The sequence below is a fragment of the Heteronotia binoei genome, chromosome 4 (assembly GCF_032191835.1).
Source record: "Heteronotia binoei isolate CCM8104 ecotype False Entrance Well chromosome 4, APGP_CSIRO_Hbin_v1, whole genome shotgun sequence".
Lineage (NCBI taxonomy): Eukaryota > Metazoa > Chordata > Lepidosauria > Squamata > Gekkonidae > Heteronotia > Heteronotia binoei.
In genome coordinates, this window is record NC_083226.1 from 122,977,741 (window position 1) to 122,993,219 (window position 15,479).

General features: G+C 40.3%; 1 protein-coding gene across 3 annotated transcripts in view; it reads right to left on the reverse strand.

Moving 5' to 3' along the window:
* The window catches only part of ADGRV1 (adhesion G protein-coupled receptor V1), a 556,327-nt gene that overhangs the window by 54,571 nt on the left and 486,277 nt on the right, over positions 1–15,479 (reverse strand). For all 3 annotated transcript variants that reach the window (XM_060235701.1, XM_060235702.1, XM_060235700.1), the window contains one exon: positions 11,423–11,580. In XM_060235701.1, the coding sequence (XP_060091684.1) occupies positions 11,423–11,580 (158 nt within the window). The remainder of the gene's footprint in view (positions 1–11,422; positions 11,581–15,479) is intronic.

Sequence of the window (15,479 nt, forward strand, 5' to 3'; positions counted from 1 at the left end):
ATTTTATTACACTGATTTGTCTGTTCTTTTAAGCTACCCCCTAACAGAGCTCCTGGTTTAGATGCTAATTTGTTCATGCTGCCCCCATTATAGGGTTGCCAGGTCCTTCTGAGTCCCTGGCTGGAGACTTTGGAATTGGCAAGAACTGAGGGCCATGCACTGCCTCCCCACTTCTTGCAAAAAGCATTTAAAGGGCCCCTTTAAATGCTTTTGACAAGAAGTGGGGGAGGGTGCCAAAATGCCAAGTGGTGAATTTGCCGCTTGGAGTTCAGGTATGCAGCCAGCTGCTGCCCATCTTCTTCCCCTACTGAAAGATTTAAAGGGGTTCTTCAACTGATCAGCTGGAAGGCCCTTTATATCTCGCGGGGGGGGGGGTGGAGAGAGGGGTGGCTACTGTTGGGTGTGGGGTTCTCCCCACTGGCCAAGATCCACTGCCCCACCTAGTGACTCTGATCCCTACCCCACTATGCATATCACATGCATCCAAAATTTGTGGACTACTCTGAAGAGCGAAAAGCAAGGAGTGTCAGGGACCCTCCAAAGGAAGGGGTGTGTTTTCTGGGAAATGTTGCAAAATATGCTAGCTCTGTCTGCAGATGTAAGATCACTCCTAAGCTCACAATGTGCAGTTTTGCGATTTCAGCTGGCCCATGGGCTAAAGCTGCTAGCTGATTTGTTTTATTTTAGTTCCTATTCTATTTGGCTCCTTTAAAAATATTTTTAAAACTCTTGGCAAACAAAAAAAACCACAGCAACACTACACAATCTGGAAAACATATCTGAACCAGCTCAAACCTTCCAAATAATTAAGGCAATATGTTGTGTAAGCTTTGTTTATTATCACTGTTATACAAAACACTCTCTTTTTAGATTTTTTTAAAAATATAATCAGATAATGATTATGGCTGGGCTATGGTATGTCCATGACAGCAAACTCTTGGATTTTATATCTAGTTTGTAATTTCATGCTCCATATAGAATTTTGAGGAGTTCAACTTTAATTTCTGGAGGCAAATGTGTAGCTTCTCCAGAACTAAAGAAAAACATCAGAAATATTCCAGAGGGTCTTCAAGTGCCAAATGAGTTTCATGTGCTCCAGGTAACCTGTATAGTCCACAGATTTCACTCTGGGTAAGATGCATGAGCCCCATTTTAAAAATGTTTATGATGGCAGCACAGAAGCATGAGGAGTTCTTGTTTTTGCTGGCCATGTAATTAAAGGAACTAATGACCCTTTTGACTGTTTGATAAAACATACAAAGTTCTAGCCTTCCCTTTATAATTAGAACAATTTTATTGGTAACATATGGTAATAAATCTATTTCTTACATCTTTAAAAACTTCTTTTATCTACCCCATATATTACTTTCTACTCACCCCTCCCCCCGTTACTCGACCCCCGCCGGTGTTATTTACTTAAAGTGCAAATATTTAAAGGTACCCTTAACTATTAAAACAAAAATTTATATTCTTCTTCTTTTTAAAATTTAATCATTATCAAAAATTGTCCAATGTCCTTTTATTTTCCACTCTTTTTCTACGTATCTTCTAAACTTTTTCCACTCCGTCTTAAAAACTTCTAAATCATCGTCTCTTAATATTCTTGTTAATTTGTCCATTTCACTCCATGTCATAACTTTTATAATCCAATCCCATTTCTCTGGTATTTTTTCTTGCTTCCACAACTGCGCATATAATGTCCTAGCAGCTGAAAGCAAGTACCAAATTACAGTTCTATCTTCTTTTGGTAATTTTTCCATTTGTAATCCCAATAGAAAACTCTCTGCAACTTTCTTAAATTCATATCCCAAGATCCTAGAAATTTCTTACTGAATCATCTGTCAATACTTTTTCACTCTTTCACAAGTCCACCACATATGGTAGAAAGAACCTTCATGTTTTTTACATTTCCAACATCTGTCTGGCATCTTATTGTTCATCATTGCCAATTTTTTAGGAGTCATATACCATCTATGCACCATTTTAAAACAGTTCTCTTTAATACTATGACATGTCGAGAGCTTCATAGAAATCTTCCACAAGTATTCCCAAGTTTCCATCTGTATTTCTTTATTTACATTAATTGCCCATTTTAGATTTCATTACTTCATCCTCCGTAGACCATTTCAAAAGTAATTTATATATTTTTGAAATTTATTTTTCATTATCTCCAAGCAGAACTTTTTCTATTTCTGTTTGTTCTTTTCTTATTCCTTCAGTTTTGATATCATTATCCACCAAGCTCTTTATTTGTTGCATTTGGAACCAATCATATTTATTATTCAACTCTTCACCAGTTTTCAATTCTATTTTTTCACTTTGTATTTTTAATAATTGATTATATGACCACTTTTCTTCACCTATCTCAGCCATTATTTTTATTACTTCAGCTGGCACTATCCATAACGATCTTCTCTCATCTCCATATTTCTTATATTTCATCCATGTATTTAACAAATTATTTCTTATATAATGGTGAGAGAAAAAACTGCTTCCTGATATAATTTTAAATTCGGTAGTTGAAATCCACCTCTCTTGCATCTGTCAAAATTTTTATTTTAATCCTTGGTTTCTTCCCAGCCCACACAAATTCTGAAATTTTCCTTCGCCATTTATCAAATTGTTTACTATCTTTCACAATGGGAATAGTTTGAAACAAATGCATTATTCTTGGTAGAATATTCATTTTTATTGCAGCTATTCTACCCAGCAGTGACAAATTAAGTTTATTCCATTTTAACATATCTTCATCCATTTTACGCCATAGCTTCTCATAATTATTTTTAAACAACTCAATATAGCCTTCCCTTTATAGAGCACTCTTTGATTAGGTGCAATGTTCCCTCTAAGCTGTGGCGTCTTGTGAGCAAAAATTCTACTTTGTGAGCTGCGGGCATTAAAGTTGTGAGCTATTGCATAAATTAGTTTGCTCAAGGGCCATTTTTCCTGAGCTGATACAAAAATGTGTGAGCTGGAGGCTAAAAAATTGTGAGCTAGCTCATATTAACTCAGCCTAGAGGGAACACTGGTTCACGGTTGCCAATTCAAGAAATATCTGGGGACTTTGGGGGTGGAGCCAGGAGACTTTGGGGGTGGAGCCAAGATCAAGGCTGTGACAAGCATAATTGAACTCCAAAGGGAGTTCTGGCCCTCACATTTAAAGGGACGGCACACCTTTTCAATTCCTTCCTTCCATAGGAAATAATGAAGGATAGGGACACCTTCTTTTGAGGCTCATAGAATTGGACCCCCTGGTCCAATCTTTTTGAAACTTGGGGGGTATTTTGGGGAGCAGCACTAGATGCTATACTGAAAATTTGGTGCCTCTACCTCAAAAAACAGCCCCCCCCCCAGAGCCTCAGATACCCACAGATCAATTCCCCATGATTTTCTATGGGAATAAATCTCCATAGGGAATAACAGAGTTCCCAGCAGACATTTCCCTCCCCTCCCCCTGCTTTTTGATGACCCTGAAGCTGGGGGAGGGCCTCCAAACCGGGGGATCCCCTGCCCCCACCTGGGGATTGGCAACCCTACACTGGTTAGGTGGTAACTTCAAAGCTAAATTTTTACATTTCTTCTGAAACCACACTTTCTGTTTGATATGCTCTGCCTTGTTTATGTTGTTACTGAGTAACTATGGGATGAAAAATTATGTTTTAGGTGAGAAGTCCATATGATTCTGCAGCTCAAAAGGGCTCCAGGTTTCATTGTGTTATTGATTCCTCATCAGTTTGGGAATTTTTTTCTTCTAACTTATCAGGTTTGTCTTCAAATGTTCTAATTTTCCCTGAAACTTCTTGCATTCAATGGTCTGGTAATGCCTCCAATTCCCCCTTGTAAAGGATTCCAGTTTGCTAAAAGCTGTTAACTTTTACCAGCTACCTTTGATGATGTGCATCATATCACAGTTCTGCTTCAGTGGTAGCCATTTTAGGAGCTTGGCCATTTGTATTTCTTCTTGTGACTCTAAAAACAGTGTCATAATGGCGTGCTCCCGGTTCCACCCAGGATTAACAATCAGCAGGTTTGAGAACTTCAAGACTGCCTGGGCAAAGAGATCTTCTGAAATCACAAACTCTCTCACCTCAATCATGTTTAGGTGGGCAGGGGTGCTTTTTAAAAATTCTCTCTGTGTTGCCTGTGAACACCTGCCCAGAGAAGGCGTAAAATGGCAGTGATAAAAATGATATAATCAAGGCAGGGACCATCTCAGGAACTGCTCTACTATCAATTTCCTTCTGTGCTGTCTGCAAATACTGATAGGCTCCCTTCAGCCCAAATCAGAATTGGCTAGGTATTTGCAAATTTTCTCCGAAAAGGCTAACCTTTCTTTCATGAGTTTTCTTGAAAGAATGACTCATAATGTTGGCTGCAAGCCTTTTCAATATTGCTTTTTCAATCACCTCTCAAAAATTTCAGCTCTTTTTGTACAGGCCAGGACATTAAAGCTGCATGCTATTCATCAGACACATTCGTGTGTCTCAGATGCTGGCTGATGCTGTGCACATAGTCTGCTGGCACTCTAAAATCAACCTTTGGGGCTTTTAAACAGCTCTACCTAAAATGTGGTTAGGGCTGAAAGCCAGACCAAAAGTGCACTAAAACCAGAGGAACACTTTTGATTTTTGTACCACTTGTTTAGCTATTCAAAGAAAGATTATTAAACATACGTTGGATATGCATTCTACTTTTAAGCACACTGGCAGAATCTCAGTTTACATTCCAAACTGGAGAAGAACTTCTTGAAGTAACGACACTTGAGTCATTATACTTCCAAATTTTATGAACACTACAAAGTTTCATTCTAAAACACACACACACACACACACACGCACGCACACATAAGGAGATTGCAAATTTTGGAGACATCACTATCTACAACCAGAGATTTCCAGTACACAAGGGCATGAAGGAGCAGAGGATAGTGAGCCTGGCTGGGTAGAATAGATGCATTCTATTAATGGTGGCATCTTCCACTGGTGCAAGAAGTTCTTCAGTGGAAGAGCTTTTGTCCAGGGAAAGTTCCTTGTGCTGTGGGGAAAAGACACTTTTAGAAGAACAGATCTCTAGAATTTTTTTATTTAACAGTAGTTGTTTTCTCTGTGCTCTGCTGTGCTAACAGGGCAATCCAAAGCAGTTACATCCTTCTAAGTCTGTTGGTCAATTGGCTTAGAAGGGTGTAGCTCTTCTTAGGATTGCACTGTAAAGCAACAAATCATACCCATGATGAACCCCTAATACCTACCATGAAGCAGAATAAAATGAAAGACACTAACCCTCTAGAATCCAAGAATATATCCTGCCTTAAAATGTGGCTCCTACTTTTTCTTTTTATAAACATAGCAATTAGAATCCAAAATAATTGTGCTTTAGTACATTCATTTAAATAAATTATATTGAAATAAATGTGCTTGAGTCAACTTGTTCTCACTTTCTGCTGGACTGTGCCCAGCATGTGTCTTTCTCTGCAAATAATACTTCCCAAGGAGACAGCCAAGATATTTATACCATTCAGTATCAAAAGATTTGTCTTTTTTCTATCAGAAGACAAATATCTACTTAACACATCCATAGCAATACCATAGCTTCCTGGCTTCTTAGAATTCCTCTCCCACTAAAAAGTACTGGTCATGTTTCCAGTCACTGTAGGACTTTATCCACAGGCCTCAGCTCAACCTATTTAAAACCTTGGCATAGCATGTAAAAATATGGGAAGCAGGTGCACTTCAGGAAGTGCCTGCAGAGAAAACAGTCCCAACCTGCTCAGTTGTGTAGCATGCTACCATAATAAACAATATACATACATATAGGGGATCTATTTAATGCTGCTTGTATGTCCACATAAATCAGCGTAACTTTAGCACTGTACCATACCTTCATTGCACAGGAGAGACATGATTAATGACTAGGCCTGATCCAAAGTATTATGTAGTAGAACATTTAGGAAGAAATTGGGATGTTGTGAGGTTCAAGATGCCCCCTCAACCCAGAAATCTATTTTAATTTCAAGGTAGCCCTAGAAAGTTCATCCATTGCACAGATAGTGCTTTGCAGTCCCCCAGCACTCTGCTGCAGTTCAAGCATTAGTCGATAGAAGTGTCCAGTTGCCTGGAGTCAGGCAACTTTCCCATCGTCTAGTACTCAGCTGCAGGCCCGTAGCCAGAATTTCAAAGGTCAGGGGCATAAATAATAGTTGAGGGGCACTTAGTGGCTCCTCTCCCTGCTACTGCCATCCCCCCACCCCCCGCTGCCACCGGCAGAACTCAGGGTGTGCAACTCTGAGTACCTGTTACTTCTCTTCCCTCCTACTCCTTCCTTCCTTTAAATCATGTGGGGGGCTGGCAGCTACTCCTACTGCCTCTCCTGTGTGATTTAAACAGCCCTTCCTCTCCTCCACTGCCACCTCCTGAGGGGCCATGTGGGTGAAAGCTGAGAAGGTGGGAGCCATGGGGGAAAGAGGAAAGGCCGGGGGTCCTGAGTAGGGGCACCTCTACAGGAAGATGGGAACAGAGCCCCCACAGGTCCCCCAGAGCCTACATGCCTGCTCAGCTGCTGAACAGCAATGGGAGAAAGGGATCTGTTGCCCATGCAATGGGTGAATGGTTCAGTCCTCATAAAGCACCATCAAAAAGGGAGGGCAGTCCATCTGAGCAGCCTGTGAATAAGATTGTGAAGTTAACAGGTCATTTTCAGCTTAGCACTATCAGAGGCTCAACTATATTAGCAAAAGCATTAATATGTGTTCCTTTTAAATGACAGCCCAACTTTGATAACCTTAGCTCTCTCCCATGTTGACTGGACAATTAACTGCTGGACAATTAACTGTGATATTTTAAATACCCGTTCTCCAAGTGCAGTAGGACTCCCTCCTACGTAATCGTGGATTTGACTGTAGCCCTAGCAATATAGTTCTCTGTCCTAAAATTCACTGATACTTTTTGTCCACTTCAGTTCAGCACAAATTGAAGGAAACAAATGGCAAACTAAACTTTCCTTTCCGCTATGATTGTCTCAGAGATTTGAAAGTAAACAAGCTAGGCAGACTGGGGAAGTGAGCACTTCTTGTGATCATGTTGTGCGTCTTTTTCCGATGAGACAAAGGACAGGTCTCTAGGGTTTATGCCCAGCAGGAAATTCACCAACATGACATCTTTCTGCACACAGATATGAACTGCCAAGGGATCAAAATAAAACAGATAAAAATAATGCTAACACCATCAACTATAGTTTAGTCTAAGGGAAGTAATCCTAACCTTAAGATTTTGCATTAAAATGCAAATAAATGAACTGAAAATAAAAAGTATTCTACTGGTTTTGTCCTTATAAAATCCCCACCATTTAGACTTTGACAAACATCTCCATTTCATTACAAAGTTGGACATTTTTAACTCAAGGTCCATTGAGTTATCCATAGACGGGGCTGTGAGAAAGTGTCATAGCCATGGTGGGGCTAATGGCTGGACCACCACACCAGCTCATCATATGGAACTACAAGATATCTCCTGCATTTAAAAGAGAAAACTCAGAATTTCCAAAAAATAATAGGAAAAATGTCTGGACGCATAATACAAGAGGTAGAAGGGAAGAGGATTTGGAAGAAATTTCTTGTAAATCTGATATGAGTTGTATTGAGAGAACATTTTTATATAATGCAGTAACAGTGATATTTGACACTACTCAAATTAATACCAGGAGTACAAAAAAAAGGAGGGAGGCTACACCAATGAAGAGTCAAAGGCAAGATTTTTAAAAAATGACCACATGAATTAAGATATATATCTATTTGTCATCCTGCAACAGATATTAATTGGCAATGTCAGAATGCAATGCAGACCTTCTATTATACATCAGCAGGGCTTTGTTTGTAGAAAAAGCCCAGGAGGAACTCATTAAATACTAGGCCACACCCCCTGACACCCAGCCAGCCGGAACTGCGTTCCTGTTCAAAAAAAGCCCTGTATATCAGAACTGTCCCAAGATGAAGGTACTTGTTTGTTTTTTGCAGATGGTACAGGATCTAATTAAAGATATTATGAGAAATCTCTTTCCCTGGATACTAAGATTGTCTTACTTGGCTATTTAAGGGACAGGGTAGAGGAAACACACAAGGAATATAGTTTAAATTCAATTACTGCTGCCTACATGTGTACTACCTCCCACTGGAAGGAGGCCAACTGTTCCATCTTTAGCAGGGTGGTTTAATAGAATCAGGATATTCCTTAAATTCAAAATGAAACTATGGGGAATGAGTATTAATTCAGTCTAACAAACATTCTGAGAAACAGACTGTTTTGTTATGCATCTGAACACAAATTTCAAAACATTGCACAACGTAAAAGTATTTTTCCTATGTTATAATTGGTGGATTAGGCTAGAAGCATCTACATCTTAGTTTGGGTGCAATTTTAGCTCGATATACTATGCAAAAAGAAAAAAAAGTAAAGCTTCTGGGAAATTTTCTGCAGCTGGAGAAAGAAGATATGAAGGGGGAAACTGCTAGATTCCCAAGGTAGGACAACTTCTAGTACAGGTTACAGAATCCAGTCATGATTCCCAGGTGGTACATTCTCACTGACTTCCCCTTTCTCCCTAACATACGATATCGTTATAGTTAGATTTCTTCAACACCAGCAATACCACAGCAAACCAGAAATTCTACGCATTACATTTTTGTCCACCGACTTGTCCATCCAGTAACTGAACTTGCCTCTGAGAAGCTTGGAGTTAAAGAATGCAACCCACCGATGGCCATCCTCAGTTGCTAACAAAATCAAGGAGCAACCTAAGTCAAGTTTTTTAAGGTATTGTAGACAGAGAACTTATACAACAGCCCAAATTAAATCTTAGTTATGAAACTCATTGGGAAACCACATGCAAGTAAATATCCTTACCTACCCTCCTCACAGTCTTCTTACTAAAAGGGAGAAAAAAAAATACTGGGGCCTATCTTGTAGTGGGGAAGGGGAAAATCTCATCTAGATAAATAAGCCTAAAGTAACAGAGTACATTGCGCCTTCCTGTCCAACTCCATAAGTAGCATGAAAGTGCATGAATCACAATGCCAATTATAGACTGAGGAGCAGTGCCAATAAAAAAAGCTGACAACCTTAAAAAAGGAGTGACTTTGGACTTCAAATGGAAAAGCCATAGCTGACACATTTTCTAGCATATCAGCTATGTGCATATTAAGTGATATGAAGTGGTTACTGACTTATGTCAACCCAATGAATTAATGCCCTCCAAAACATCCTATCATTACAAGCCTTGCTCGGGTTTTGCAATTGAATTCATGTTGGTTCTTCCTCTTTTCCTGCTGTCTTCAACTTTTCCTCTCATTTTTTCCCCCAGTGACTTTTGTCTTCTCATAACATGACCAAAGTATGATAGTCTCAGTTTGGTCACTTTAGCTTATAGGGAGAATTCAAACATGATTTGATCTAGAACCCTTATTGGTCTTCTTGGCAGTTCATGGTATCCATAAAACTCTCCTCCAGCACTACATTTCAAATGAACCAACTTTCTTCCTGTCAGCTTTTTTCACTGTCCAGCTTTCACATCCATACATAATAATGGGGAATATTATAGTATGAATGATCTCTATCTTGGTCTACAGCAACCTTACACCTAAGGCTCTTGAAGGCACCTAAGCCTTCTGACTTCTTGGTTGCAGTCTCCCTTTCAGCTGATGATTGAGCCAAGACTCGGACATTTCAATTTCTTCATCATCAACTTTAATGTTGTGTACTTCCTTATTTGTCATTACTTTTGTCTTCTCAATGTTCAGCTGTAATTTTGCTTTGGGGCTTTCTGTTTTATCCATCATCAGTAGTCATTTCAAATCTTCACTATTTTCTGCCTGTAATGTAGTGTCATCTACACATCAGCCTTATTCATCCCCAATGGATGCCCCTAACCAAACTATGCCAAACCAAACCAAACCAAAAAATGGATGCAAATTGGGGATCCTGCCCATCAGCTGTTTTAAAAGAAGAAAAATTTGGAGGTGATCACATAGCTTTTTAATAATATCTGGTGATTTGACTTTTCCATCTGGGCCAGGATTCGTGACCAGAAAGCAAGCAGAAAACTTTTCAGATTTAGTTTTGGTCATGTGTTTCAAATAGTCTATTAACACTTTTGCTTTTTGGTTATGGGCCCAAGTACAGTTTCCAGCATGTCTAAATGAAGAATCATAGACAGCAGGGCTAGAAAAGACCATTGTTTGAGTAGCTACTGAGAGAGCCAGTTTGGAGTAGTGGTTAAGTGCGCAGACTCTTATCTGGGAGAACCGGGTTTGATTCCCCCTCGTCCACTTGCACCTGCTGGAATGGTCTTGGGTCATCCATAGCTCTTGTAGGAGTTATCCTTAAAAGGGCAGCTTCTGGGAGAACTCTCCCAGCCCCACCCACCTCATAGGTGTCTGTTGTGGGGAGGGGAAGGTAAAGGGCATTGTAGGCCACTCTGAGACTTTGTCCTTGAAAGGGCAGCTTCTGGGAGAGCTCTCTCAGCCCCACCTATCTCATAGGGTGTCTGTTGTGGGGGAGGAAGGTAAAGGAGATTTTAAGCCACTCGGAGATTCAGAGTGAAGGGCAGGATATAAATCCAATATTTTTAGTGGAAGGACAGTGGCTCAGTGGTAGAGCATCTGCTTGGTAAGCAGAGGGTCCCAGGTTCAATCCCTGGCATCTCCAACTAAAAAGGGTCCAGGCAAATAGGCATGAAAAACCTCAGCTTGAGACCCTGGAGAGTTGCTGCCAGTCTGAGTAGACAATACTGACTTTGATGGGCTGAGGTCTGATTCAGTATAAGGCAGCTTCATATGTTCATATGAGAGAAGACAAAGGTCAGATGGATCACTGGTCTGGCTCAAGGCCAAACCGCACACCATGTAAGACCATGAGTAGAATTATCATTTCCCCAACTCAGCTGGCTTTTCCTGAAGCTGTGCAGCAGCTTTGGGAACACACCCATATACTGCAGGGCCTGACATGAACTAAAAGTTGGGGAAAGAGGGGCTCCAGACTCCCCCCTCCCTTTTTTCCAAAGCCAAAATGGCTCTCAGGTGCATTATTTCCACTTAATACAGCATGTGCAACCCTGAAATGGGGCAAAAATATCCTGTAGCACATTTTAAGATTGGGAAAATGGTGTGTGTGTGTGTGTGTGTGTGTGTGTGTGTGTAGAAGACTGGAGGTCCTCCTTCCCAGCACCAGGGTCTTGATCTGAACTGGACCCAGTGGGGCTCAGGTAAGTTCCCCACAGCTCCTGTGCAGTTGTGGGGAGAGAGAGTTGGGTGCTTCTTGACACAAGGATGTTAAAGCACAAGAAGACATTCAGAAAAGCAGCAACCTATTTGGAAGGCAGTTTACTGAGGAAACATTGCTTGTTGGCTTGATTAGGATTGTTTTAGGTTTCATACCTGCTGCATTAGCTCTTCCTCTGAATACGTCATCATAAGCTTTCCACTGGGATGTCACCTGGTATGCATGGATGAACACCACAAATACCACTACCAAGCACATTAGTGGTACCAGTACAGCAGTGAAAAGAGCTGCATAAATATTTGGAATAAAGCACCTGGGGAGGAAAAGAGAAAAAAATGGTGTCATTTCTAAAGATAGGCATGTTGGATGGATATTAGGAACAAATTCCAGCATATCTGGCAAGCCACAAATTGGCTTAATTGTTTAAACAAATAAACTCACTTGAGAGCTTTTATTTATGTGACATTTAATTATCTGGTACAGCATACAATAAAAAGGAGAACATCTGATTTTTAGGATGTGGTTCTTTTTCTCATTCCAAATGAATACTACAAGGGATTAGGTCTACAGAATATAGTGAATTTTAAAAATGCTGTTAAGTGTATTATTTATTTAGTGTGGGTACTTGTAGTTACACTATTTAAAAAAACCTATTACGCTATTGTTCACATTTAGCAATGATAGTCACAGTGTTTCTTAGAAACACACACATATGTCTATATATAAACAAGGCTGGTCTACAGTGCAAAGGCAACCATTTCCATTTTAGACAGTGGAAACAGAATCCATTTGCAGATTGAAGCCATTTTTTCTTCCTTCCCTCCTCCCCCTGTCCTCCCCCACTTCCTGTGGCTTAGGTCACCATCTTTTACATGGTATTTTTACACTGTGGTAGGAAAACGGATGGAGCCATATCTGTGCTTTAAAGTTTAGACAGCAAAAGGTGAAGAAATTAGTTAATTCCTTCTAAAAGCCTCCTGGCTGGCTTAGCAGGGAAAGAGGGATGAGAATCACACACGTCAGGGATGGAAGGGGCTACTGGATATGGCATCAGATGACAGAATAGTGATAGAGTTGCCAATCCCCTGTTGGGTATGTCAAGATAGAGAATTCACAGGTATGAATAGGCAAATAAATACAGACCACTCTGTGAGGGTTTTTACTAATGCATGTAAAACCAAAACAATTTTTATACTAAACAATATTCAATAGTATTCCAAAAATTCTCTTTTACAAAAAATTGTACAATGTTCTCTCTTTGTTTGCAGAGCTACACAAAGTCCAATAAATTCAAAAATGGATATGACTGCTTCCCAAACAGGTGTGGCTGCAAATGGACTGCACTTCTGTCGTCTCTTTGTAGTTTCCTTCTTCAGGCAGCTCACCAAAAAGGTAAATTATTTCAATTGGCTGTGCTCTTGTCTCCAGTGGATCTGGCTCAATGCTCCTATTTGCCCTGGGCTTCTTTTGAAAGGGCCAGACCACTTCAGAATGATCAGAAAGCGGGGGAATGTCTGCTGTGTGCTCCATTATACCCTTGATTATGATTAATTCTCATAGGGTATAATGGAGAATTGATCTGAGGGTATTTGGGGCTCTGGGGAGGTTGCTTTTTTGAGGAAGAGGCACAAAATTTTCAGCAAAGCATCTGGTGCCTCTCATCAACAACTCCGGCCACAAGGTTTCAAAAAGATTGGACCAGGGGATCCAATTCTATGAGCCCCAAAAGAAGGTCCTCCCATCCTCCATTATTTCCAATAGAGAGAAAGCTTTTAAAAGGAGCACAGTCCCTCTAAATGTGATGGTCAGAATCCCCTTCAGAGTTCAGTTGTGCTTGTGACAGCCTTGTTGCTGCCTCTAACCCCAAAGTCCCCAGATATGTCCTGAGTCAGGCCTGGCAACTCTAGCTAGATAGCATGAAAAAATGTGTCATGCACCCCCTCTGATAAGGTTACCAATCTGCAGGTTGTACATGGAAATCTCCTGTTATTACAATTGATCTCCTGTTATTACGATTGATCAAGATCAGTTCCCTTGGGAAAAAAATGGCTACTTTGGAGGGTGCACTCTATGACATTATACCCATATGAAGTCCCTCCTTACTCCAAACCCTGCCCTCTCCAGGGTCCACCCCCCCCCCCCCCGCAAATCTCCAGGTATTTGGAGAGCCAGCAATTCTACCCTTTGAACACTTCATCAGACTACTTTGTGCAATCGGTTTTTATCCCAGACTGCCAGCACCATTACAACCTTCTATGTCCACTGAAACCGATGGGTTGAAGTACCGCTCTGCTTAAAATGAAACTATATGCTTGTGAAAAGGACATCAATTCTTGCTGATTCTCTTGCCAAGTCTTTGTACGTATTTGCATTTGTATTGGAAACTGCGCCCCTAATATGTCTCAACATCAATACTACTACCATTCTCTACTTTAGTATCAGACTGTTGTAATTGTTTTCAGTTTAGCCAGGAGGGATTAACACCAATGGAAGGAGTGGGATTATGGAGTGAGTATGTACACTGCTGGAGTTTGCCTCCATAATCCTGTTCCCTTATCCACAGACATTCATTCCATGTCCTTATAATGCATAGGCAACTTCCACACAAGGATTTTTCCCTGCATGGAAAGCAGACAGCCCCTACATTAAAGGGAAATAGCCACATGATGTTATGTCCATTGCCATTTGTGGCATTCCCGATGTCTTCCCTTGTACTCTGGGTTTTAAAATAAGCCTGCTTTTATCTGGTTCAAAAAGGAATCAACATAGACCTTTCCATCATTGCCACTGTGGAGGAGGAGGGTGGATATAAGCTCTGCTTTCAAAATGTAGTGGTGCTGCTCATTGCCACGTGCTATCCCCCTCCCCCAGCCCTTTAAAGGGTTTTTTTTCCCTATCCTGCCAAGACATGCTGTACCACCATAGCCCTGCTTGGTATGTAAAGTGAGGACAAGGAGGGCATTTCAGAGTCTGGTGTATGTGTGATTTTGTACAATCATTGTGCCTCCACCTCTGCAGAGGTATACTGAGGGGAGGACTGGAAGGCAACAGCAACAAGTGGTGCAGTAAAAGTCGATACCGCCTGTTGCTTCTGCCTTGGCAAAGGTGTGTTTTTACATGCCTGTACAGATTCAGCCTTGAAAAGTGCTTTTGTCAATGAAGCAAGTAAGACTGGCTTCCTAATACACATAGCAACAGTGAAAACTATATTATCTTTACCTGGAAAATTAGCACTCTGTAGGTATAAACATTTTCAAAAATTCCTGTCAACAGGATGTTCCTAATATTAACAACATCTTTATGGAAACACATAATTATCTGCTTTTAGAACCTTCATGAAGGCACAGAATAAAGACATATATATATATATTTTAAATCATCCTCACTATTTCTAATGAATATGAATGCAACCTGATTCTTTTTTTCTGTGGCACACAGTTCTATGTAGACTTTGCTCCTTTGTGCTTTCATTTCTGAATTGAGCTATTTCACAGAGAGCTTTATAACATAACATGAGGAAGCTTTCTTTGCCATTACCGTAAAAATAAATTTGCATGCTTTTCTCAAGGTGTAGCACAAAATTGACCTTTTTTTTAAAAAAAAAGATAGTAAGAATAGACTGAGAAAGTAAAAGCAAAACTAGAACTCTCTATTTCTGCTCCTAAATATAAATATATAATATTTATCAGTGAACTTATTCTGATTAATAAACTAAGGTCACATGTCATCCTTGTGCAGACACAGCCATTCATGCACAGATGGATTTGTACATGGTTCAAGAGAACCCTGCTCCTCCTGCACTGCTGGCACATATGCATAAATACATGTGCACCGGTTCATTAACTGGACATGGGATATGTGCATGGCCCTCCCATGCCCTGTAATACATAAGTCCTGATGGTATGTGTGTTCAGATGATATCTAAGGGAAGCTCATATTGATCCCTTCATGTGCAGCTAGGGATGGCTTTATGTCCTAAGCATATGGTTCGTTTTTTATCTGAAAATGAAAAGCAACCCTCCCCACACCCCCAGCAAAGCTCAAAAATTTCATTATAACCATGGTTCAGCTGTATATATGCAAAAAAGTTTCTCCATCAAGTTTGACAGAACATAAAATAGCTATTAACAGTGAGAAAAATGCTTAGCACATCCTAAATGAATAATGTCCTCTATTTTTTCCTGCATGCTATGCTTTATGTTAGATTCTGCA